This window comes from Bos indicus x Bos taurus, chromosome 14, assembly GCF_003369695.1.
Source record: "Bos indicus x Bos taurus breed Angus x Brahman F1 hybrid chromosome 14, Bos_hybrid_MaternalHap_v2.0, whole genome shotgun sequence".
In the NCBI taxonomy this organism is placed as follows: Eukaryota; Metazoa; Chordata; class Mammalia; order Artiodactyla; family Bovidae; genus Bos; species Bos indicus x Bos taurus.
The window spans coordinates 31,903,898-31,930,167 of NC_040089.1; the positions used below are offsets into that span (position 1 = coordinate 31,903,898).

Sequence of the window (26,270 nt, forward strand, 5' to 3'; positions counted from 1 at the left end):
GATTGTGACCCACAGAAACTAGAAAGTAATCAATGTTTGCTGTTTTAAGCTGCTGAATTTGGGGAAAAGCACCAAAAAAGAGAGAGCGAAAATTCAGTTTAGTTCAGTCACTCAGTCATGTCCAACTCTTTGCAACCCCATGGAGTGCAGCATGCCAGTCTTCCCTGCCCATTACCAACTCTCAAAGCTTACTCAAACTCATGTCCATCGAGTTGTTGATGCCATCCAACCATTTCATCCTTTGTCGTCCCCTTCGCCTCCTGCCTTCAATCTTTCACAGCATCAGGGTCTTTTCAAAAGAGTCAGTTCTTTGCATCAGGTAGCCCTAGTACTGGAGCTTCAGCTTCAGAATCAGTCCTTCCAATGAATATTCAGGACTGATTTCCTTTAGGATGGACTGGTTTGATTTCCTTGAAGTCCAAGGGACTCTCAAGAGTCTTCTCCAACACCACAGTTCAAAAGCATCAACTCTTTGGGACTCAATTTAGCTTGGGTTCTAGGGCTGCCATGTATGGCTATACATATTGCATACTGCAAAGTCCAGGTAGTACCATTCATATCCTTAGGAGATGAATTCCAAGTCATCTCCCAGAAATTTCTCATTATCATAACCACTGAATTCTCATTATCCCCATTTATTCACAGATAACTGAAGTATTATTGAGTGCCAGATGGTGTTCTAGGTGCTAGGGATTTGGCAATGAACAAGATAGGCTCTGCCCTCGGCACTGGTATAGGAAGAGACACAATTACCACATGGACATTAAGTTTAGGTGCTATAAAAAGGCTGCACATGTGAGGGTGAGATTAAATGTTTGGAAGATATATTTTATGTTCTATAATAACACACAGGACCATGCGTGCATGTGTGCTAAATCGCTCCAGTTGTGTCTGACTCTGTGCTACCCTATGGGCTATAGCCCACCAGGCTCCTTTGTCCATGGGATTCTCCAGGCAAGAATACTGGAGTGGGTTGCCATGCCCTTCTCCAGGGGATCTTCCTGACCCAGGGATAGAATCCATGTCTCTTATGTCTCTTGCATTGGCAGCTGGGTTCTTTACCACTAGCACCACCTGGGAAGGACCATAGTCTATAAACAATAGATGTTCTGTTCTTAACCATTTATTCCCTTTTCATTTTTGAAACTTGAGACAGTAGAAAATGTTATATGTATATAATGGATATTTATACAAGATGCTAGGGTTAACAGTTTGTTAGCTTTTGCATTTGTCCTACTGGATAAAATGGTGTTTTAAGAGAATATGAATTGCTGAATACACTGAGTGGGAATACTTTGAAAATTTTATTATTACATTATAAAATGGATACTTGTGTGGGCTTGGTAGTGGTGGAGAAGCAGATTTTACAAATTTAGTACGGCATTGACATTTGTGAGGCATATTTTCTAAGACTAGGGGAGTCTTCAAAATCACAAACTGCACTAGGTCACTTTCCCATAAAACATAGTGAAATATAACTGAAATATTTCACTATCTTGTATCATTAATGGTTTTCCATAAATAATTTTTAGGGTTATTTTCTGGCTTAGAACCTCCTTTCCTTAGACTTTTTCACTTTTATTACCTGTACTAGTAGTTTGTTTTCTTTTAGGAGTCTTTAAAAAAAACAAAACACTAAGAAGTTGAACTGAAAAAGAAAGCCATGAAAGTCATTACATTCTTGACAATAGAAAGATATCAGAACGTATTAAGATGTTAGCCCCTGAGGCTGACCCACTCTTAGGATAAGAACACATTCAATATACTAGCCTCATAAGGCTTATGGCTTAAATGAAGCCTCCAGAAAATGAGAAACCACTGTGAGTCACCAACCATTAGTCACTGAAAAGCACTGAAACAGCGAATGTTACATCCGCAAATGCTAAAGGTCTTTTGTGTCTAAATCACAGATCCATAGCAGGAGGGCATCTCTTTATTGCTATAGCATATGTGAGATCATTTTGAAGGAGAACAAAAGTCACGTAGAATTTTCCATGCTGAATATCACATGATAAAATGTTTTGGAACACCATACGTTGAATTTTTAGCATTTTGTCATACATCAGCTCCTATGGTTGGTTCCTAATTTGTCATAAATTCATAAACACTCTGAATCTCAAGTTCTTTCTCTTTAATGAGGGTTGGTAGTTCCAGTCTCCAAGGGCAGAGGTGAAGATAATCTGAGCCAGGGTTTTGAGAGGCCTTCATAAACATAAAAGCAACCCACAAAATTATGGTGTTATTTTCAGGTATCACTCGCTTCACATTCCCAGTTTTGTTCCTTGAGCAGAATAAAAACACTGGCTAGCTCAAATGGATACTTCATAAAGGGTTTAACTTACTTCTTTTACAAACCACTGACAGAAGGCAGGGCCAATCCATTCTCTTGCATGAATGCCACAGTCCATCCAGACAGCTCTTTTGTAAGCTCGTGATCTTCTGCCCAGCTGAAAACAAGAGTATTCATAGTTACCAAAGCAAGCTTTTATTTTTGGATTCACTGACCTGCATAATTTAATATGGTTTCAGCATAATACTTCACTAGAGTTGGGTTCATTAGGTAACCCATAAAAAAGACAAAGAGAGTTCCTATCGATTTCAGAAGTCCAGGCTTGTTTATGCAGAAACTGTAAATTTATTGCCTTAATTACAAATCAAAGGAGTGGAAAATACATAAGGCAAAGGCAGTTGGTTAAATAGGTGTGCTTCTCCATTTTAGGGCTTCCCAGGTGGTGCCAGTGGTAAAGAACTTGCTTGCCAATGCAAGAGATGTGAGTCAGGATGCGGGTTCGATCCCTGTGTCGGGAAGATCCCCTGGAGGAGGGAATGGCAATCCATTCCAGTACTCTTGCTTGGAGAATCCCAAGGACAGTGGAGCCTAGAGGTCCCCAGTCCATAGGGTTGCAAAGAGTTGGACATGACTGAAGCGACTTAGCATGCACACATTCCATTTTAATATAGTATGTGGCGGTTAAGTAAGAAGCTGAATTTTTCCCTTCCTTTTCCTTGTCCTTGCCCTCTTTTTCTCAACCCCCGCTCCCCAGGCAAGGTAACAGAAATATTCCCAAGCAATATCTATTAAAGAAATAGCTAGGTCTTGTAGGAAGACAAAGTCGAATTTTATTACAGTACATAAAGGAAACACAAAACAATTTGATTTGTAGAGTCAAGCAATAAACTTTTCTTTATAATCTTGTTATATAAATTTCATCTATAACATGGTTTCTTACCCACTAATTAGTAGGTGGCTTTTGACATTGATGGGAGATCTAGTTTTCATTCATTCATTAATTCACTCAACTTATATTAACACTTCAAGAAATCCTTTTAAACATCAGATACGGTGCTTGGCCTTGGAGATTCTGAGATGAGAAGATGAGGAATTTATATGGTAGTGGAGAAGGCAGAAATACCAGCAATTCATCACTATAATGTGAATATGCAGGAGTTACTTTGGGGACATTGGGTGCTATGTGTCATTTGCCTGTGGAACAAACGAGGGCTTCTCAGGAGAGAAAGACTTTGAGTAGGAGAGTAAGACTTGAAACTTGCTTGGCAGACAAGTGAAAGAAGACATCTATCTCAAGCTTGGAAGAGAAGCTGAGCACACCATGTTTGAACCACTGCTTCTAAGGTCTGAGGAAAGAAGGGAGATGAAGCTGACACAGAGGCAAGAGACAGATGACATTCCTGGATATGACATACAGATAAGGCTTCATCCTGTATTCTATGGGAGGGATGTGGGTGTGTGTGTATAGTTAGGTTAGAGGATGAGAGGGTGGGGACTCATGAGGAAGTTCAGTTCTGAAGCCATGATTGTAATAGTCCAGGGAGAATAGATCCAGAAACAAGCCTAGGTCAACAGCAGTGAGGACAAGAGGAGAGGTTGTGATAAATCCAGAAGATAGAAGGAAAAAAAAAAAAAATAGTCAGTTCTTCGTGTTCGATTTGAAGTGGTTAGAATAAGGAAGAGGAATTCGGGGTGGTTCATGTTTCCTGATCTGGAGCACAGTGGTGTCATCGTGAGTCTGAGGTGCTTTGGTGAGTGTCGAGATGAGGATGCCCAGCTCTAGAGAGCAGAGTCCACTGAACAGATAAGTCTGGAATGATAGCTGAAACCATGCGGTGGATGTGCTTCCGAGACAGCAGGTAGACAGAGAGCACAGCTGGGGAGAGAACCCTGGGGTCATCAGCATGTATAGAAAGGACAAGGGAAGAGGATGCTCTGAGACGGGAAGAGAGCCAAGGAGAAGTCATGCAGAAGTTCTAGAGTCGTTGTCGGGGCAAAGGTCAGGGAGTCCAGGGTCTGAATGGTTGGTGAGGAAGTAGAGACAGTGATGTAGGAAAATCTTTTAAGATGTTTGGCTGAGAAGGAATGGAGAGCTATAGGTGAGTAGCTGGAAGAGAATGCAGGCTCAAGGGCTGGGAGTGACGCACACCTTCTGACACATTTGTATAGTTTTGCTTCTGTTCATTGTAAGCAGCACCAGCCCACAAATAATTTTGAAGGTCATTATTTTTGAAGTTCATCAGTCACTCTGAATAAGTTAGAAATAGTATTCTTTGGAATACTTAAATGGCAAAAATTAAATATGGCTCAAAAACTTAAGGGAAAAAATATTTTTTCTTAAATTAGTGGGAAAAAAGTGAAAGTGTTAGTCACTCAATCATGCCTGACACCTTATAACCCCATGGACTGACAGCCCACCAGGCTCCTCTGTCTGTGGTATTATCCAGCCTGGATACTGGAATGAGTTGCCATTCCCTTCTCCAGGGTATCTTCTGCACCCAGGGATCAAACCCGGGTCTCTTGTTTGTAGGCAGATTCTTTACTATCTAAGCCACCAGTCTTAAATTACCAGATGATGTTAAATACGAGACACTATGAAATACCATTTTGCTTCTTTTCCTTATAAGTCAAAGCTGAAAAAGATGAATAGTAAATATTCAGTTGCTAATTTCTTATTTTTTTTACCTTTAAAACATAAAGAGATCTTCCCTCATATGATTTTCCAATAGAGAACATGTGAATGAGACCTGAATGTGTTTTATTCAAATGATGCATCCAATTTTGAATCTAAAAGCAAATAAATTAAAAACCATATTAGACTCACACAATTATGGAGCTTTTAATAAACAAAAGGTAACAGAAAGACAATAGGTCTTGGAACTCAAAAAGCATGTATGGAGTATAAAATTTAATGAAAAGCCAATTTTGTAGTCTTAATTTTCTTCAGGATACTAAAAATTACACTTTATTTTCTGCTCTCATATATAGCTGCTTTGTCTTCATATTGTTCCCTTTTTAAAGCATACCTTTCTACTACTATTTGTCATTAACATCTTAATGGCAAAATTTTACAGAAAGTTAATCAATGTATTCTGGATTCTGTTTAAAAATAAAAATTTATTTCTTTCATCTCCAAGTGTTTAAGAGGAAAAGAAAGAAGTAAGCTTCAGAAAAACCATCCCAACTATTGGAAAGTGTTTAAGTCCTATACATTGTAATTTACCACTGAACAGAAGATGCTAAGAAAAAGGCATTATCTTTTGCATTTAAGATTTAGTCTATCCAGCCACACATCAGAGGGTATACCATGAATAATTTCCCCAGTAATAGCAATATACTGACACTGATCCATTCACACACATTTATCTGTCAGCAGGAAAAGGTATATTTGAGGTAGATAAATAAGGTATTTAGAAAGATGGGTAACATTTCTGACTTAAAAGCCCAATAGGAGAGGAAGGAAGTCACAAAAAAAGTGTCCCAGTGTTTCAAGATGTGTACTGCTGCTGCTAAGTCACTTCAGTCATGTCCGACTCTGTGTGATCCCACAGACGGCAGCTACCAGGCTCCCCTGTCCCTGGGATTCTCCAGGCAAGAACACTGGAGTGGGTTGCCATTTCCTTCTCCAATGCATGAAAGTGAAAAGTGAAAGGGAAGTCGCTCAGTCGTGCCCGACTCTTAGTGACCCCATGGACTGCAGCCTACCAGGCTCCTCCATCCATGGGATTTTCCAGGCAAAGTACTGTAAGAGTCTAAAAAAAAATTTGGAAAGTACTCATATTTTCCTTTTTTTTCTATCGCTGTTTAGTCTAATGAGCACATGAACACACATATATTTACGTATATGTATGTATGACTGAGTAACTCAACACACACAGGTATATGTACTTATCTATATTAATATATTTTAAAAATTTGACCTTTTTCTAGTGCATGTTAATAGCACTTTAATGTATCAAGTTATCTAAATCCTTTCCATTGCTGCTAACTTCAAGCTTCTAAAATGTATGTTAAAAACATAAAATATGTGCACGTAATTTTGAAAGTCATTATCAAGAGAACCAAACATTCTCTTAAGAATATAACAGGATCTCATTACTTCTATGACTGGCATTCCTTTGCTCAATTCAGAATTCAGGGGAAGAATGAAAAAATGTATGTACGCATTCATTTATTCATTCTGTCAACGACCCTCTATTTGGAAGTCTCTGCTTGACACTGGAGATACAGTGGTGAACAAGAAAGCAATGGCCAGCCCCCAGGGCCCTTGCAGCTTATTAGGAGAGGAAGGCATTAATCAAGTACTTAATCATAATTAAAAATTATGTTAGGTCTCACATCCATGTACTATGGGTGCAGGTAATATGCTGGGGCTGGGACAGGGAGTTCTGGCTCATCTGGGAGAGTAGAACCAGCTGTCTTCTTGCACAAACTGAGATTTGAAGGATAACTAGTTGTTGCCCAGATGTACAGCAGCAGCAATAGGATGGGTCCCTATGTTTTCCAGATAAAATAAGTAACAACAAGCTAACAGGCTCTGAGGAGCCACACATGCCGTTTGGCTTTAGGGGGACCCAAATTTGCAGAGGATATGGGGCCAACATCAAAATTTACTCCACTGCTCAGCCAAACCATTGCCCTCAAACTCTGGCTAGCTCTACATTCCATGGATTTCCAGTTAGGGTGTTATTACTGTTATTACAGTTGGCCCTCCATATCCTTGGATGCTGAACTGGTGGATACTGAGGGCTGACTGTACCATGCCTTTGTACACGAGGGACTTGAGTATCCACGATTCTGGAATCCACAGGGGGTCCTGCACCCAATGTCCTTTGGATACCAAGGGCTGACTATATAGCAGCATTACCACATTCTTCCATTGCACTTCTCCTGGCCATTGTAGGGGTGGGTTGGGTAAAGCACGTGAAATTAAAATTTTTTGCTACTTCTCGTATATACTTCTCATATAAAATGCTTAATGGAAGAGAACTGAGGTGCCTGGACATTGTAAGAGCTTAAGTATTCTTCACATAACTTCTGCCTGTGTCCCTATGCTTCTCCCCAGTCCTGAGACCTGAATGATAAAGAGGCACTTGAAAAAAAGCCACAAAAAGTCCTTTGATTACATACTTCTTCTAAGGAGTGATAAACTTCATAATTATATCCAGAGAGGGATCTTCGACTTCTCCAGGCTGGCAAACTGCTTCCCTTTTCCAGTACTTTCTGAAGATCTTCTATGAGGATCCTGGATTTGAAATGATAGACATGATTACAGTTAAATGGAGAAAATATAAAAATGAGTCAAAAGAAAACCAGGACTGACATTTCTAAAAATACCAAATGTGGGGAAGATGTTCTTTTTCAGAAAATAACAATTCTTAAATAAATGTTATAATGAATATTAAATGTAAAATTACAGAACAGATGTTCCCAAGTAATAATGATACTAATAATAACCACCATTGATGGAGTAGCTACAAGAATGGAATGATGGGAACACTTATATTTACTGGGCATCTACCAGGTGGGAGGCACTGTGCTGTGTATTTTATTGGGTTGGTCAAAAGGTTTGTTCGTGTTTTTCCATAACATCGTACAGAAAAACCTGAATGAACCTTTTGGCCATCCCAATACATACATCAACTGAGTTAATAAAACCTACCTCATACGGTTATTTCCACTTTGCAAATGGGGACACCAAGCCTCAAAGGGGTTAAGAACTTGCCAATTGTCATTCTGCTAGTGATGCAAAGCCAGAATTTGAACTTGGAATGTGAACTCAAAACAGACTCAAGTCTAGTGCAACATTTTGAAAAATGAAGCGAGACAAGCTCCTCCACCCCCTTGCCGCAGCCTCCTTTTCAGCTGTTTCTATGTTTCTGTGCCATTTGTCACTGAAAGACTTTCCTTATGTCATTACCTAGCACACTTGACCCAGAGCTCAGAAAAGGGAAAGAAGAAGCTGCCAGCTTCAAGAGGAAACAGAAGAAACAACCAGAGTCAGAAAAAGCTACTTATACTGCCTGACAGTATCAAGGATGCCAAGAGAAGACAAGTTCAGGTAAGCAAAGCGAATGCACTTGGGAACTGAAGGCTGTGGCGAGGGTCGGGGATTCCAGGGTCCCTGAAATGTGTGGAATAGCTCCAGCTGCAGTCATTGATATCCTTGATGAGATGTCCGAGCTAGATATGGCTCGTTCCCCCAGTGCTCACTCACCTCCACCAACTAGAGCACCATGAAGTAACATGGTGCTCATTTATTTACTTAAAGATGTTAAAGAGCCTCTCACTGATTTTCCTGGGCTGGACAGGTAGCTAAAAAAAAAAAGAAAACCAAAAACTTTGCTTTCTTATTTTATATTCCAAAGAACTTGTTGCTTGGTGCTTTCAGGGCTATTAAAGCAATATATAATGGCATCTTTAAATGACTTTCAAAGCTGACCCATGAAAGCCACTTTATTCAAGAAATTCAAGACAATTTTTTGGTCTACAAAAGAAGTAGATTTACTTAGGGTCATGCTGGGTGTAGGACATTCCTTTTGATTTACTCATTCGTTATTTAACTGAGGACGCACTGTGGACAAAGCATTTAATCAGGAATTTATCATCAGCTTACTCTCCTTTTGGTTTCAATGTTTGACTTCAGAAACATCAAAAATTAAGGTAAGGTGGCATGGCACAGAATTGGTAAACTTGTTTGGTAGCTGCTTGCTGGGGCTCAAAATATGAGTGGAGTTTAAATTGTCAGTCTGAACATGATCTGTATTAGTTCTTTCTTTCTTCCCTCAAGGAAACAAATTATAGATGAAAGTAGCTTTGCATGGGTAAAGAATTTTACAGTATTGCCAGTGTGGCCGTAAAGAACCAAATGAACGTCTTTGTCAATGTCCAGTCTTCTTGTGTTGTGAGCGAATCTGGGGTGGTCAAGAAAAATGCAAGTTTGATTAGAGCTGAGATGGTTATAAACTATCAACAAATTCCAGTTACTGCAGGCAATCTTTAGCTATGATTCCCTTACCGGTACCATCTATCCATTTCTCCTGGATACTTCTATCTCTTTCAGGAAACTAAGCGGGGGACGTTGCGGGTGGATAGTAAATAGATTTGTCAAAGCCAGCAAACTACAGAAGAATCTCTGTGAAGTTTCAATTTAAAAACATAAGACACACAAACACACAAAAGTTTTCAAAGGTATAAAGACCTTTACAGAATGTTTACAAAACGAAGCTCTAGTGTCCTGTTTTTGTATTATTTCCAAAGTGGGCAGACTTTTTAAACATAAACAAGCACAGATAATTTGTTTCCCCTTAAGGCAAGAGTGGGCTTCCCAGGTGGCTCAGTGGTAAAGAACCTACCTACCCATGCAGGATATGCAAGAGATACCAGTTCAATCCCTGGGTCTGGAAGGTCCCCTGGAGAAGGAAATGGCAACCCACTCCAGTATTCTTGCCTGGAGAATCCCATGGACAGAGGACCCTGGTGGGCTACAGTTCATGGGATTGCAAAGATCAGACACAACTGAAGCGACTGAGCTGGCACAAGGTCATTCTTCATATTCATCCCCAGAAGATTTCTGAAGTTCTGATGCTGGTCCATCTGTTTGTTTGGCATTGTACCCCTTCAAAAGCTAATATTTTCCCAGGAGTTTCAGTATGAAAAATCATGCTTCTGAATGAATTCTTTATCATTATCAGTCGATAAATGACTTAACATATTGTTAATAATATAATGAAATCCCCATTCAGAGAATAATCAGAATAGTTCTAATTGATAATTGCTCCTATACAAGATTTACTGTAATATTTTCTAACTAGTGTTGTAACCAAAGTAAGAAAATTATGAAGTTTTTCAGTTTGAGGTTGTGGAATCAATCTAGTTGAGTATTAACTTCTTTGATGAATCAACACTTAAGCTCTCAGTCTTGTTTTAAAATTTCCAGGTGCCCTCAATTGAGCTGGTCTTTGGAGCTCTGCTATCTATCCATTCATTTAGGCCAGTGATTCTCAAGATAGGCTGCTTTAAAAATCACCCATGAGCTTTTAAAAAATATGCCACACTGAGCCCTACTTACACAAGAATCTCTGTGTAAAGGTATCAGGCCTTTATGAAAAGCTCACAAGGTGATTTTAATACATAGTTGAGCTCAAATTTAGGCTAACAATCTGGAAACCAGTAATTTAGGCTAATTAATCTGGAAACTGACTGCTCTCAGTCTTCTCAGTTTCCACATTAAATAAAAATGGAAGAAAGCATTAGAATATGACTGGTCCGTGCATCCTCTTTGGTGTGGTCAACAGCATCTATTGTAGCTATGGTTCTGGGTACGAATTTGTGAACCCTGCCAAGAGAGGAAGTTACGAATAGGGCAGAGGCCATCTCTTGCTGGTGTGACCATGTTGAGGTGGCAGAAACATGACTGTTTAGAGGTTGTCAGGTGTCTGGACTCAGAACTCTGGGGTCCAATCACCAGCTTCTTGACTTGAGAGGCAATTATGGTCACAAGAGTGGGAGCAGTTGTAGCCTGGGAACAGCTTCCTGACCGCCGCGCTGTCACACCAGGTCTGGCCCCATTTTTCTTGTCAAAGTGGCCAATGGAAACCAGCAGATTGACGAGAGGCCCATGAAATGGGGTCCAAATGGCTTTTTTTTTTTTTTTTTTTTTTTAAAACAGCTGTAGTTTCTTAGTTTCCTTATGGCTGATTACTCTTTCTACTCTAATCACGTGTGTGCTCAGCTGTGTCTGATTCTTTGCTACCCCATGGACTGTAGCCCTCCAGGGTCCTCTGTCCATGGAATTCTCCAGGCAAGAATACTGGAGTGGATTGCCATTTCCTTCTCCAGGGGATCTTCCTGACCTAGGGATCGAACCCACGTCTCTTGCATCCTTGCATTGGCAGGCAGATTCTTTACCACTGTGCCACCTGGGAAGCCCCAGTGTATAGCATATACTTCCTTAAAAAGTCAATGAACATGCCAAAGTGTACTGTTTCAAGCTTTTTTAATATGATTATATTTTCATTGAGTTGTTTTCCTTTTGAAATAGTCAAAAAATTTTTTTCTAGATTTATTAAGAACTATATATAAGTGATATTATCACTTAGTACAAAATCACCTTCCCAAAGCTTCTAGGGTGGACAAGGGAGTGTGTGTCAAACTTTGAAATTCCATTACCATTTTTTTTAAAGGTATTCAATTTAAAAAATTATTGAAATTTTTTTGTGGCAAAAGGAATCATTTCCTAGGTCATGTTGTTAAGAGGGGTTGATCACCCAGGGGCCAGACACATAAGGCCACATTATCTCTGCTATAAAGATGAGTATATCTATACATTATGTATAGTTGTACAGAGTAAATTATAATCTTTGGAAAATATCCCAGGCTACAATAATATAACTCAATTAGAATGATCTATACCTACCAGCACTGGGGAATTTAATTGACCTATGTATTATTATCTTCATGCCAACAAAATGAATAATTCTAAATGATTGCTCTCCAGGAGGAGACCACTGGTTTAAAACTCTCATTTTTTAAAACTCTGTTCTCTGTGGTATAAAGGGTATATTTTATTCTATAGCAGTTCCACATGACCTATGTTGAATGGAAATAGAGACTTGTTAAAATAACTGGTATATTCTTTTCTTCCAAATAATAATTAATGAGGCATTTGAGTTTTTTATTGAGGACCTATAGAAATAAGCTCTTCCCTGCTAGGCATTCAGAGAATCAAAGCCTGCCTTCAGAGCTACAGCAGTGATTAAAATGTGTTCAATGTGAACAATGGTTTTATGCATAGCTGTGACTCTGCCCTGTTATGGAGGCACAGATAAAATACCTTTCTGCAAAAAGCCCATCAGTACTTTCATAAAGCTGTGCCTATCGCTCTGAGAGCCAAATATCTCTGGGGCCAGGGAAGGATGTTACTGCCCCATTGAACCCTCTGTGCCAGGCTTTCACAGAGACTAGAGCTCTCTCCCTTGACTGAGAGAGCCTTGAACCCTTCCTGGGCCTCACCGGGGATCTCTGTGCCAGTTCTGGCAGTAAAAACACTAGCTTAAAAGTTGGAGTAGTTGAGAGGCTGCGTGTGCTCAGTCATGTCTGGCTCTCTGCGACCTCATGGACTGTAGCTGGCTGGGCTCCTCTGTCCATGGGATCTTCCAGGCAAGAATACTGGAGTGGGTTGCCATTTCCTTCTCCAGGTGATCTTCCTGACCCAGAGATCGAACCTGCATCTTTTGTGTCTCCTGCACTGGCAGCCGGGTTCTTTACCACTGGCAGCACCTGGTTAGTCATTTACAATTGTGGCCAAAATCATAGGGTTCCAAACCAAGAGCAAGTCACTCCTTCCCATCTCACTCATTCACTAGCCTGCATTTCTCCCCCCAGATTTTGCACTTTCTCTCCATCTCTTCCTCCCATCCTTTGCTTTTGTGCTCTCTGGAATTCTCTTTGATTGTAAATAAAATTCCTACATTCTCCAATCTCTTTAGAGAACTCCCTCTTCTCATATTCTTGCACCAGCAGAAACTGGACTCTTTCAAGGACATAGACTCTTCGGTGACTTTCTCTTCTACTTTGTCAGCATCCTCCTGGGTACCATTGGTACTGCTCCATTAACCTTCTAACTTCCAGGAAAAGTTCATCCTCCCTTCAGCATTGTGTCATTCCTGGTTGCTTACCTCTAACTCCTGGCTCCTCCCTGCTACTTCCTGTCTCAGGAATACATTCTCTTTCCCCACCTCTAATCTTGCCATCAGCCAAGGAAATTCAAGATTGCTGAGATGGCTTTATGGTGATTAACCTCACTCTGTCTTGACTGCATCAGCCTCAATGCTCTCCATTCCACTTCAGCCATCTCCTTCATTGCTCCCCCTATAATCCTGTCACCAGTCACAAGTATTCTACTCCAGAACTCTTAATGTCTAGCAGCCTACACTTTATCAAAATGTATTTTGTTCTAACTTGTTGCCCTCAGTCACACTAAACCTGTTTTCACTGTAAATATCTTAATGCCCTGATTCTTCCATTCTGTCCCATCATTAAAAAAATTTTTTTTTAATTGGAATATAGTTACTTTACAAAGTTGTTGGTTTCTGCTGTACAGCAAAGTGAATCAGTTAAACATATATCCACTTTTCAGATTCTTTTCCCATTTAGGTCATTACAGAGTATTGAGTAGAGTGCCCTGTGCTCTACAGTTAGATATTAAACAACAACAAAGGACCTAAGTCATGTCCAATACTTCTTTGACCCCATGGACTGTAGCCCTCCAGGCTCCTCTGTCCATGAGACTTCCCAGGCAAGAATACTGGAGTGGGTTGCCATTTCCTTTTCCATGGGATCTTCCTGACCCAGTGATTGAACCTGCATCCCCTGCATTGGTAGGCAGATTCTTTACCACTGAGTCATCAGGGAAGCCCCACAGTAGGTCCTAGTTTATTTAGTTAATTAGTCAGCTAGTTTATTTATAGTACTGTGTATGTGTCATTTGCTATGGAGAACAATATGGAGGATCCTTAAAAAACTAATAGAGTTACCGTATGTCCAGCAATCCCATACCTGGACATATATCTGAAGAAACCATAATTCAAAAAATAACATGCACCCCAGTGTTCCATCATTCTTCCTAGATCCTCCTCTAATCTAGACTATCCAGATTAGACCCCTCAGATGAATACTTGAGCTAGCATCTCACTAGAAACCTTAACTTCCTTATCACCTTGAGCTTTTAGTGGTTCTAACCAACAAAACGTCAACTCTGTATCAGTGCTACAATCTTTCTTCTCTGCAACAACCACTTTTATTGGTTCCTACCCCCATTTCTTTATTCTAAGTGATAAGTTTTGCTTCTCAGTTCATCCAGAAAACTGGGCTATTAGTTATGATCTCTTGCCCTGTTTCCCTGGTGACTCAAATGGAAAGAATCCACCTGCAATGCACAAGGCCTGGGTTCGATCCTCGAGTGAGGAAGATCCTCTGAAGAAGGAAATGACTACCCCTGCAGTATTCTCACCTGGAGAATTCTGTGGACTGAGGAGCCAGGCGAGCTAGTCCACAGGGTCACAAGAGTCAGACACGACTGAGCCACTAGCGCCACTACTACGACGACTACTATCTCTTTAACCTGTTGACTCTCTTCCCCACAATCTTAACTAGACCCACACTTACCTCTTTGGTCTTATAGGATAAAGTACTTTTCCTACCGTTTAAAACTACTCCCTCACCTGTGCATTCTGTCTTTCATCATCAATTGCCTCCTTCCCTGCTGGTCACAGCACTTTCAGCCCCCTACCCACACTCCAAATCTCAGGCAGTCACTGAATTAGCATCTTCCTCACCTCTGCCCTCTCCCTATTGTAACTTCTAAGAGTCACAGAATAGTCTGCTCTGCTGCTGTGTTCTCACCTCCTGTTCACTTCTCTGTCTTCTGCTCCTGACACTCTAATCCTACCATTAGGGTTACCAGTGAAACTTCCATTGCCAAATTTGAAGGTAACTGATCAGTCCTTTTCTTGCAGATCACTGTGGCACTGGGCACCACTGACATCCCTTATCTCAGAAGATTTTGTTTCTTATTTGATGATTGGGACTATCTTCCAGCTGTTTCACACTCACTGCTTAACTAATACTGTAAAAAAAACTCAAAGTATTCAAATCTATCCACTTGGTCACCAAAGACAGAAGACTTGGAATCACCCAAGAGTTCTTCCTCTTCCATCTACATCCCAATAAATGTAGAGTCCAGGTGGTTTTGCTTCTGAAATATTTTTTGGAATTCTCTTTTGATCCCACCACTCTGGTCCTGACTCACAGTCCTCATACTCTCACTTGGATTGCTGCTGTGGTCTCCTCCTACCCCACCACCCAGTTACACGTGGCTCCCTTGCTCACATCCTACGATTGTGCAGCGTCACCCATAAGATGAGGTCTGAGTTCCTAACTCTGAACAGCAGCTTCCCACAACCTGGCCCCTCGCCCTACCTCTCAGGCACCTTTTCTTCCTACTCCCTGACCTGCACTCACTGTGTTGCTTCTCGCCTTTGCTTGCATTTTCCCCTCTGCCTTCAAGGTCCCAAGTCTCACCCTTTGTCCAACCGATGCAGCTCCTGCAGAGTCTGGCTTTTGTCTGCCCACATCCACCTTCTAGGCGTGGATAAACTACTCTCCTCTTCCCACACAGTAAAACCCTCCCATGTGTACACTGATTACTTAGGTGAATGATAGAGAAGTGTGATTGCTCCCCCTCCACCGTTACACTAAGAAAGAAGCTCATGGCTGGTAAATAGAACTGTTCCACATCCATGTTGCCTTCCCTAACATGAAAAACAGAACCTGAAACCCTATTGTTGGCACTTAACACATAACCTAAATACAGTTGCCATTCAGTTCAATTGGGTATAAATGAATTAAGCAATGAAAAAGCACGCTTACTTGTACTGGATGTTGGCTTCCTGCAGGAAGGTTAACAGGGCTCGGGAGCCATTGTGGGGAACGTGGACATCGGTAACTGTTCCCTGTGATATCTGGGAGACACCTCCGGGCTGCCACAGGTCCACCTGTAGTGCAGGAACCAACCTATAATTCATAGTCAATGTCGGTGGGGAAAGATCCACGTCACAGTGTCAAACACATCATCTTGTTGGCTTACAGCAATACCAAAGCCATTTTAGAATTAGACTCAAGGCTTTCATCATCAGGGTCGAATTCTCAGTTGATTCTGAATTTAGTGTCCAAATGATATCACATCCATATAGAATCTGATCATAATTTACAAGTAATAAATACCAATCTATTAGTCATAAGATAAAAATGAGATAAACTAGTTTTAAGTATGACTTTGATATTGTTTAAAATTATTTACTGCACTAATATTTGTATAATAGCAAGAAAGAGGAATACATAGATGACCCTTCATCTTACTATAAAGCAGACTGTGGTCCCTTGACAACATTCAGTAGCTTTAAATGGAGTGCTCTCCTAATGCTGCCTCCTCCCATGATGCAAGTTTGTTCACCGATTCATACTCAGCTTTCACATGCCAATAGAAACATCCCTTTCTCAGGTATGGTGGGTACTTGTCAGCCAGGGCAGGGCTCCTTGTCACAGTTCTTAGAGAATCTCGTGTGTCTTTCATCATGTGTGTCTCTTCCCAGAATGTAAGCTCCATGAGGGCAACAGATTTGTCTGCTTAGTTACCAACCCATTCCAAGTGCCTGGCATGATGCCTTGTGCATCTTAGCAACTCAGTCATCATTTGCTGCATAAGTGCAGACCCTGCAGGGTAACTGACCACATGTTCATCACTCATTCAGTGTTTTGCCGGAAAGCAAAAGATCACTGTTTGGCTTACAGTAGAGTCTGTGGTACCCTGTCTAGTGCTCCATGCCTAGTGGGAGCTGCTCATTCATTGAAAGACTGAATTGGACTCAGCTGGGATGGAGGAGAGCCTCATTGCTATACAAGCCAAGAGCTGCACTTTCAGTAAGGCACAGTTTGTCTTTACAGGTCATGTCCATGTCTTCTGTTTGGGACTCCCTCTTCCTGCATTTCTGGTCTTAATCTGTTGCAGGATCATGCAACCCTCAGTTGTGTCTTTGTGACCCCATGGACTGTAGCCCACCAGGCTCCTCCATCCATGAAATTCTCCAGGCAAGAATACTAGAGCAGGTTGCTATTTCCTTCTCTAGGGGATCTTCCCAACCCAGGGACTGAACCCAGGTCTCCTGCATTGCAGGCAGATTTTTTACCCTCTGAGCTACCAGGGAAGCCCCCTGAAACAGAGGCATTTATTTTGGGGACAAAAAGAGTTTACCTGTTTTCTTTCAGGCAGCTGCCTCCTCCACTAACTTGCAAGGGCAAGTCTAATGCAGCTAACGTGCTAGTCCAACAAGCATAGGACGACAGAAGTGTGGGGCTGGGAGGGATGCTGAGAGGTCATTTGATCCATCTGCCAGCCCTTGGGCAAGGATATGTCCAGGCCTGGACCAGACTGTCCCCAATTGATGCATCTAAACCACATCTTTTATGTTTCCCAAAGATGAGAGTCGACACTATCCTGATTTAACTCATATCCACATTTAACCAGATTTTCAGACATTTTCTTAATCCCTACACTGAAGCACACTTTTTTTTTTTTCCTTGTTCTGTTCTTCAGTGGGGAATGACTGGTTTCTTGCTTTTGTGAGACAAAGTACCTTTCTGTCTTCCACTTTTCTTTATATGTTAAGACTTTCTAATCCTTTAATCATCTTTGCCTCTAAACCCATTACAGAGAGAGATCTTGCTATTAAGGTGTATCACCTAATACCTGTGGAGATGAGGAAATAGTGCTGTATTTAGAGGGTGGAGAGCCACAGGAACCTGAAATATCTGAATAACCACTCTGGTGATGAGTCTGTGAGTGCTGTTTTCTGGGGCATATGCTAAAATAAGAATCCTCACTCCACAGAAGAGCGTAGCTTCTCCATAGGAAAATTCCATGGAAGAAACGTCCCCTACTGCCTGACCTGGAGAAGCCTTCCTAGGAAACGTCACCAGAAAGCAGTTGGTCTAAAACAAACCAACAAAAAAGAATCTGCAAAAATCAGGAAGTGTATTTTGTTTTGGTATTAGTAAACTAAAATGAATTACCAGACTTTTCTCCAGTAATGTTTTAGGGAAAAGGTACTTGGGTAAGTAACATGGATATTTCAGTCTTGGGTGGCAGGCTGATGCCTACACTAAGATGCGGGAGACTCCTATGTCTAAGTTATAGTAATACCCCTGTAATACTCACATGAGCTTTGTAAAGTGCCACCCACCTTATAGGTAGTTCTAATCTTTTCTATAAGACCTTGGGAAACGAGTTGATTGTACATTTCATGAACAAGAAGACTCAGGTTCAGAGAGGCAGAGTCCTTTCCCAAGGATGCAGGGCTACTGAATGGTATTATAGAATGTGTTTAACTCCAGTACCATCATTTACTGACTGGGTAAGTATCTCCAGGATTTCCTGCAAATATCCCAGAACTAGAAACAACTTCCAGTTTCCTGCCTTAGTGTTCAAGAGGATCTGCTTGGTGGCTTTCACATCCTGGTCTTTACCATTAAGGGCTTTTTGCCCTATGAATTCTATATGCAGGTATTTCAAAGTTCAAATCAGCCCACTGTGGGCAGGTTACCATCAGTCATTTCCTTAGGGCCTGATCCCATCTGGATGAAGTGATGAACCGGCTCTGAGCAGAAAAGCTGGGTGACCCTGGATACTGACCACAACCTAGAATCAGCAGCCTGGTCAGGATGGCCTAAGGCTGTTTGCAGACCAGCTGCCTCAGGTCTTTACTGCCATGGCCAACTGATATTCCAGGAAAGGATGCTCCTCTGCAGAGTCTCTCACCTTGGAACTGGGTGGGTGTTCCCACACATTCCTTTCCTTCTATGACCACCAGTTGTAGCCAGATCTGTTTAAGAGGTGGAGGAACTTTAAAGTAAAAGTTCACAGCATGGACTTGGGAATCCAACGACTCTAGGCTGGAATGCTAGTGCTGGCAGCACGGGCTGTGTGACTTTGGATGAGGTTTTAACATTTCTGGGGGCTCCCCTCATAGCTCAGTTGGTAAAGAATCCACTTGCAATGCAGGAGATCTGGGTTCAATCCCTGGGTTGGGAAGATCCCCTGGAGAAGGGAAAGACTACCCACTCCAGTATTCTGGCCTGGAGAATTCCATGGACTGAATAGTCCATGGGGTCGCAAAGAGTTGGACACAACTGAGTGGCTTTCACTTTCACATAACATTTCTGAATCTTAGTTTCCTCATCCAGTCTGTGAAGGTAAATCTAAAACCTACTCACAGGTTTTTTTTTGGTAACATTAACTGGAACAATAGAAGTAAAATACATAGCAGAGAGCCTGTCATAGTGACAGCTTGAAAACCCTTAACTACTTGTTGTTATTGTTACTTGAAAAGTACCTGGGTGGCCAACATGGTGGAGTAAGAGACCCTGCTTCACACAAGGGCACAGCAAAATTACAACAATTTATAGGGCAGCTATCAATGAAAATGACAGGAAATGCAGGAAAGAGTTTCTATAAGGAAAGGTATAGGAAGGAACCACAGTGAGACAGTAGGATGGATGGAGATGCTGTATAGTCACGACCACACCCCTGGGTAGGTGACCCACAAGCAGGAGGATAATCACAACTGCAGGAGTTCTTCCCAAGGAACAAGGGGTCTGAGCCTCACTTTGGGTTCCTGCAAAGGAAACTGAGCCCCCAGAATGTCTGGCTTTGAAGGCCAGTGTAATGGGGACTCTCCCTGGGGATGCAGATACTGGTGGCAGGCCTTTGGAGGACCTCATGGCGCCATGAGGACACGGCTGCTCGCAGACTCTTCCCTCTAGCTTATCAGTGCAGGGTGCTCGCCTGCCCACGATGTAAGCAGTCCAGTGAGCTGAGGCAGGGCCGTAGCCCTGAAAGCAAATGCTTTAAAAAAGGAACAGTTAGAGAATAAAAAAGAGCAGAAACTTATAATCCAATATAATCTTAGAAAAAAGTTTAGAAAATTTCCCAGAATGTAGAGCAAAATAGTAAAAAGATAGAAAATAGAGAAAATACAGGAAAATATATCATATGCCCAACATCTGGTGAATTAAGAGCATAAAGACAGATTAGAGAAGAAAGGAGAACTCAGATCAATATATAAGGATTTTTAGAATACCAGGAATAAAGACAAGATCCTAAAAGTTTTTAGACAGTGTATGCTAATGACCCTGCTCCCAGTGCTAGGAGACCTGGGCCTGACCTTGGGATGGGAAAACCCTCTGGAGAAGGAAGTAGCTACCCACTAAAGTATTTGAAGAAAAGTTCTGACCAACCTAGACAGAATATTAAAAAGCAGAGACATTACTTTGCTAACAAAGGTCCATCTAGTCAAAGTTATGTTTATTCCAGTAGTCATGTATGGACGTGAGAGTTGGACCATAAAGAAAGCTGAGCACTGAAGAATTGATGCTTTTGAACTGTGATGTTGGAGAAGACTCTTGAGAGTCCCTTGGATAGCAAGGAGATCCAACCAGTCCATTCTAAAAGAGATCAGTCCTGAATATTCACTGGAAGGACTGATGCTAAAGCTGAAGCTCCAATACTTTGGCCACCTGATGCAAAGAACTAACTCATTTGAAAAGACCCTAATGCTGGGAAAGATTGAAGGCAGGAGGAGAAGGGGATGACAGAAGATGAGATGGTTGGATGGCATCACCAACTCGATGGACATGAGTTTGAGCAAGCTCTTGGAGTTGGTGATGGATAGGAAAGCCTGGCGTGCTGCAGTCCATGGGTTGCAAAGAGTTGGATATGACTGAGCAACTGAACTGAAAGTATTCTTGCCTAGAGAATTCCATGGACAGAGGAGCCTGGCAGGCTACAGTCCATGGGGTCACAAAGAGTTGGACACAACCGAGCAACTAACATTTTCATGCTAATGACCAACTTGCCATGGGATTTACTTTTCCAGCAATAAAGAGAGCTAGAAAACCTTAACATCTTCTGCTGCAAGATAGCTAGAAAAAGCTGAATAAAATATAGCTAACATTCCTTCTAAAGTAGAGCGAAATGTAAAGCGAAATTCCCAGGAGCCTAAAATAAAGAAGAAAATGCCATTTAGAGCTGTGTGTACGTGAGCTGTGATGGTATCAGAATTGTGGGAATCTGTCACAACCACATGGGGAATCAGGCTGAGATCTGGGGTCCAAAGTTCAGAGCTGGAACCAAGCTTCTAGTATAAAACTAGACCTTCAAAGGACAATAGCCTCGGTTAAAGAGCAGGAATTAACAACTACACACTAGTAAGATTTGATAAGAAGGTACGTTGTAGTTATAAATGCAAGACTTCTCCAGACAAAGATGTACCCTCAAGTCAGGCCATGCAGAATTCTTTCATCTGAAACTTTGCTGAAGAAGAGTTCATGAGAAAAAATATGTAGAACACATGATCAAGGTATCTACTATAAGTAAAAGCCAACATATCCAACTCATAGCTAGAGTGCTCAACTCGAGATCTTCATAGGGTCTGGCCATAAAAGACTGGCTAGAGGAAGTTCCTGAGAAGGAAAGGAAATGAAAGATACTTTGATGGGGTTATCAATTCCATATAGATGAAATATTTCAGACAAACAGGAGAAAGGTAAAGGAGTTCTGAGGGAAGTACAATGTCTGCAAGGCAGAAAAACACAGAAAAAGCATCAGGAAAAAATAGTTTCAAGAAAAAAATAAGACAACATGTCAGTAAATATAGTTAATTAAAAAGGATTACATTCTCCAGCTTAAAAGAGCCTGAATATTGAATAATAAGAAGTATTCTCCTAAGTACTGGTTACAAAAGACATAAAATAGAAACAGTGAAAACTAGCTCAGTTGGTAAAGAATCTGACTGCAATGCAGAAGACATGGGTTTGGTTCCTGAATCGGGAAGATCCCGTGGAGGAGGAAATGGCAACCCACTCCAGTATTCTTGCCTGGAGAATCCCACGGACAGAGGAACCTTGCGGGCTACAGTCCATGAGGTTGCAAGAGTCGGACACGACTGAGTGACTTTCACTTCACTCACTATACAAATACTAAAGGAAAAAAGCTAGTATAACTATATTAATAGCAAAACATTTAGGGCAAAACCATTTTGGGGGGGTAATATATTAATATATATATACATATCACTATATATAATGTAGAAATATAAAAATATCTTTATACATATGTATGTACATATGTACATCCATATATACTAATAAAATTCTCAGTTTACTGGAAGACATAAATGCTACTAATCTGAATGCATTCAATTAAACAGCATCAAAATATGTATCGCAAAAATGGATATCATAAGGATTTTAAATTAAAAATCTTATATCTCAGTAACCAAAAGATCAGACTTGCTTCGCAAGCACACTTAGAATTTTTATGAAAATTAACTCAATACCAGGCTACAAAATAAGTTTCAACAAATGTCAGAGACTTCATGTCAAACAAATGTTCTCTGATTACAGTGTAATTAAATTTAGAAATCAGTGACAAAATATATCTACATTTAGAAATTGAGAAAACAGACTTTAAATAACTTGTGGGTTAAGAAAGACACTGTAGAAAAGTTGCAACCAAATCAAAACTAAATAGGACATTTCTAAGAAATTTATAACCGTAAATGATCCTGTTGCAGAAGAATAAAGATGAGAAATTGATGTGTCTTACGTCTAAATCAAAACTTAGAAAAGAACAATAGTATAAACTACAAAAGAATAGAATACAGGGCATTAGAAAAAAAGAGCATACATTAGTGAAAAGGGAAAAAAAAAAAAAAAGTAATGGTGAGGCTCACCAAAACCAAAGTTGGTCTTTGAAACATATTTCAAATAGAAAACTTGTTAGCACAATTGCTTAAGAGCAAAAGAATGAAGGTTCAGGTGACCAATATTATTAACAGTGATGAGACAGTCATAGCCTGAGAAAAAGAATGATAAGCCAATTTTATTTATAAACATAGGTGCCAACCCTAGAAATGTATGTTAGCAAACTATAGAAAAAGGTATTAATGTCATGACTGAATGCAATTAGTTTATCTTTAGTGTATTTCCTTATGTCAATGGTAATATATTAAAGAAACTATATGAGCATATCAATATACTCAGGAAGATAACTTTTCAAAGTCCTATGTCTATTAATTATAAAATATATATATAGAAATTAATACTGAAAAGTATACTTCCTTAGTCTATTAAATACTATCTACCAAAAATATACAGCAGGCACTTGCATACAGGAGTAGCATTAGAAGCATTCATTTTAAAGTCAGAAACAAAGTAAATGTACATTAATGCCAATTCCACAGATTTTCATACTGAGGCAGAAGTATATTCTTCACAGCCAGCAGAAGAATAAAGAAAAAAAGGCTAAGAGCTAGAAGGGAAGAAATAAGACTGTCATTATTTACAAATCACTGTGTACAGAGAAGGCAAAGGAGTCAACACAGGTAAACCATGAAAATTCAATGATCAGCAGCATTTAGAGATATAATATCAAAGTAAATATATACACATACATTAATCTAAGGCCAGACACTATAAAACTCTTAGAGGAAAACATAGAACATCCTGACGTAAATCCCAGCAAGATCTTTTTTGACCCACCTCCTAGAGAAATGAAAATAAAAACAAACAAACAAATGGGACCTAATTAAACTCAAAAGCTTTTGTGCAGCAAAAGAAACCATAAATAAGACAAAAAGACAACCCTTGGAATGGGAGAAAATACTTGCAAACAAAACAACTGACAAGGGATTAATCTCCAAAATATACAAATAGCTCATGCAGCTCAATAACAAAAAAACCAAACAAACCAATGAAAAAAATGGATGGAAGACCTAAACAGACACTTCTCCAAAGAAGACATACACCTGTCAACAAATACATAAAAAGATGCTCAACGTGTCTAATTATCACAGAAATACAAATCAGAATTACAATGAGGTATCACCTCACACCAGTCAGAATGGCCATCATCAAAAAATCTCCAAACAATAAATGCTGGAGAGGATGTGGAGAAAAGGGAAGCCTTCCCTACATTGTTGGTGGTAATGTAAATTGGTACAATCACTGTGGAGAACAGTATGGAGGTTCCTTAAGAAAACTAAACATAAAACTACCATATGACTTAGCAATCTCACTCCTGGGCATATTCTCAGAGAAAACCATAATTCAAATAGATACATGCACCCCAGTGTTCATTGCAGCACTATTTACAAAAGCCAGGACATGGAAGCAACCTAAATGTCAATCAACAGAAGAATAGGTAAAGAAGATGTGGTATATGTATATACATATATGTACACACATAATGGAATATTACTCAGCCATAAAAGGAATAAATAGTGCCATCTGCAGAAACATGGATGGACTTAGAGACTGTCATACAGAGTGAAGTATGTCAGAAAGAGAAAAACAAATATATAATATCGCGTATATGTGGAATCTAGAAAAATAGTACAGATGAACTTATCTGCAAAGCAGAAATTGAGACACATGTGGGGAACAAACGTACGGATACCAAGGATGGAAGTGGGGGTGGGATGAACTGGGAGGTTGGGATTAACATATGTGCACTACTATAGATAAATAATGAGAACCTACAGTACAGCACAGGGAACTCTACTCAAAGCTCTAAGGTAACCTAAATGAAAGAAATCTAAAAAAGGGAGGAGTATAGCAGAAAGTGAAGAGGAACTAAAAAGCCTCTTGATGAAATTGAGAGGAGAGTGAAAAAGTTGGTTTAAAACTCAACATTCAGAAAACGAAGATCATGGCATCAAGTTGGTGATACCATCCAGCCATCTCATCCTCTGTCGTCCCCTTCTCCTCCCGCCCCCAATCCCTCCCAGCATCAGAGTCTTTCCAATGAGTCAAGTCTTCGCATGAGGTGGCCAAAGTACTGGAGTTTCAGCTTTAGCATCATTCCTTCCAAAGAACACACAGGGCTGATCTCCTTTAGGATGGACTGGCTGGATCTCCTTGCAGTCCAAGGGACTCTCAAGAGTCTTCTCCAACACCGCAGTTCAAAAGCATCAATTCTTCGGCGCTCAGCTTTCTTCACAGTCCAATTCTCACATCCATACATGACCACTGGAAAAACCATAGCCTTGACTAGATGGACCTTTGTTGGCAAAGTAATGTCTCTGCTTTTGAATATGCTATCTAGCTTGGTCATAACTTTCCTTCCAAGGAAAATCCTGCAGATTTCACTGGCTTTTGCCCCCTTAGGTATTCATACATACTAATGCCAGCTGAGCCCCTCCTGCTCCCCTTCCCCCACTCCGCACTCCAACATCGGCAGAGCCTAGTACACCTCCAGCTACAGTAGCAGCCAGCTCAGGCCCCTGTGATGGTGCAAGTACGTGCATTTGACCTGCTTTAACTCCTGTGCCTGACCCCACCACTGTGCATGTACTTGGGGCTGCACCTCCAGCTGGGCACTTGCATGTGACTGAACTGAGGCCCAATACCAGGCTGCAGAGTGCACACCTTGAGGGAGATGGGACAGCCACAAGAGAGCATGCTGACAGCCACAAGCAAACCCCTGTGGCTGCTTGTGGGCACAGGTCAGGCCCTGTCTTCTGTCACTGGCCTGCACCATGATACTCATCTGGAGTTAACGTCTCCAGCTACACTCCTGCCTGGCCCAGCCCTGCCACCAGCCTCAATGTAGTACACGCACCTGGGGGAGATGGTGTAGTGACGGGAGGGCACACCAACCCGTAGGGCTCCTATAGTTGCCAGAAAGTTCACTGTTAACCCTGATCCTTGCTGCCTGCTTTGGCCCCTGTTACTACAAGTATATCTGCATTGAGCTCCTGCCACCACACAGGTTGGGCCTTTGCCTTCCCTAGTGGCTTAGATGGTAAAGAATTTGCCTGCCAGTTCAGGAGACATGGGTTCCAACCCTGGGTTGGGAAGATTCCCTGGAGAAGGAAGTGGGAACCCACTCCAGTATCCTCTCCTGGGAAGTCCCAGAGACAGAGGAGCCTGGAAGGCTACAGTCCATGGGGTCACCAGGAGTCAGACATGATTGATCGTAGGCATGCACACATGTGTGCACACTACAGAGATACCTGCAGCTGGCCCCTAGAGTTGAATTTGTACATGCCACTGGCTCTGGTGACCTAAAATTTGTATGGAACCACAAAACACTTCAAATAGCCAAAGCAATCCTGAGAAAGAAGAACAAAGCTGAAGGTATCACACTTTCTGATTTCAAACTATATTATAAAGGGATAATAATAAAACAGAATGAAATTGGCATAAAACAGACATAGATTAATGAAACAGAAGAGAGCCTTGCAATAAACCTATGCATATATGGTCAATTAATTTACAACAGAGTAGCCAAAAATATACAATGGGAAAAGGACAGTCTCTTCAAACAAATGGTGCTGGAAAACTGGACAGCCACATGCAAAAG

At 40.9% G+C, this 26,270-nt stretch overlaps 1 protein-coding gene and 1 long non-coding RNA gene across 3 annotated transcripts in view; one reads left to right on the plus strand and one right to left on the minus strand.

The window, feature by feature from the left end:
* The window catches only part of CPA6 (carboxypeptidase A6), a 296,227-nt gene that overhangs the window by 78,434 nt on the left and 191,523 nt on the right, over positions 1-26,270 (minus strand). The window contains exons 3-6 of one of the 2 annotated variants that reach the window (XM_027561130.1): positions 15,722-15,846; positions 7,421-7,535; positions 4,976-5,077; positions 2,343-2,447 (exon numbers count right to left, since the gene is read on the minus strand). In XM_027561130.1, coding sequence (XP_027416931.1) covers positions 2,343-2,447; positions 4,976-5,077; positions 7,421-7,535; positions 15,722-15,846 — 447 coding nt within the window. The remainder of the gene's footprint in view (positions 1-2,342; positions 2,448-4,975; positions 5,078-7,420; positions 7,536-15,721; positions 15,847-26,270) is intronic. The other variant, XM_027561131.1, reaches the window with a different exon arrangement.
* The window catches only part of LOC113904241, a 39,064-nt gene continuing 21,012 nt past the window's right edge, over positions 8,219-26,270 (plus strand). Inside the window, exon 1 of the long non-coding RNA XR_003514453.1 lies at positions 8,219-8,351. This is a non-coding gene — a long non-coding RNA (uncharacterized LOC113904241). The remainder of the gene's footprint in view (positions 8,352-26,270) is intronic.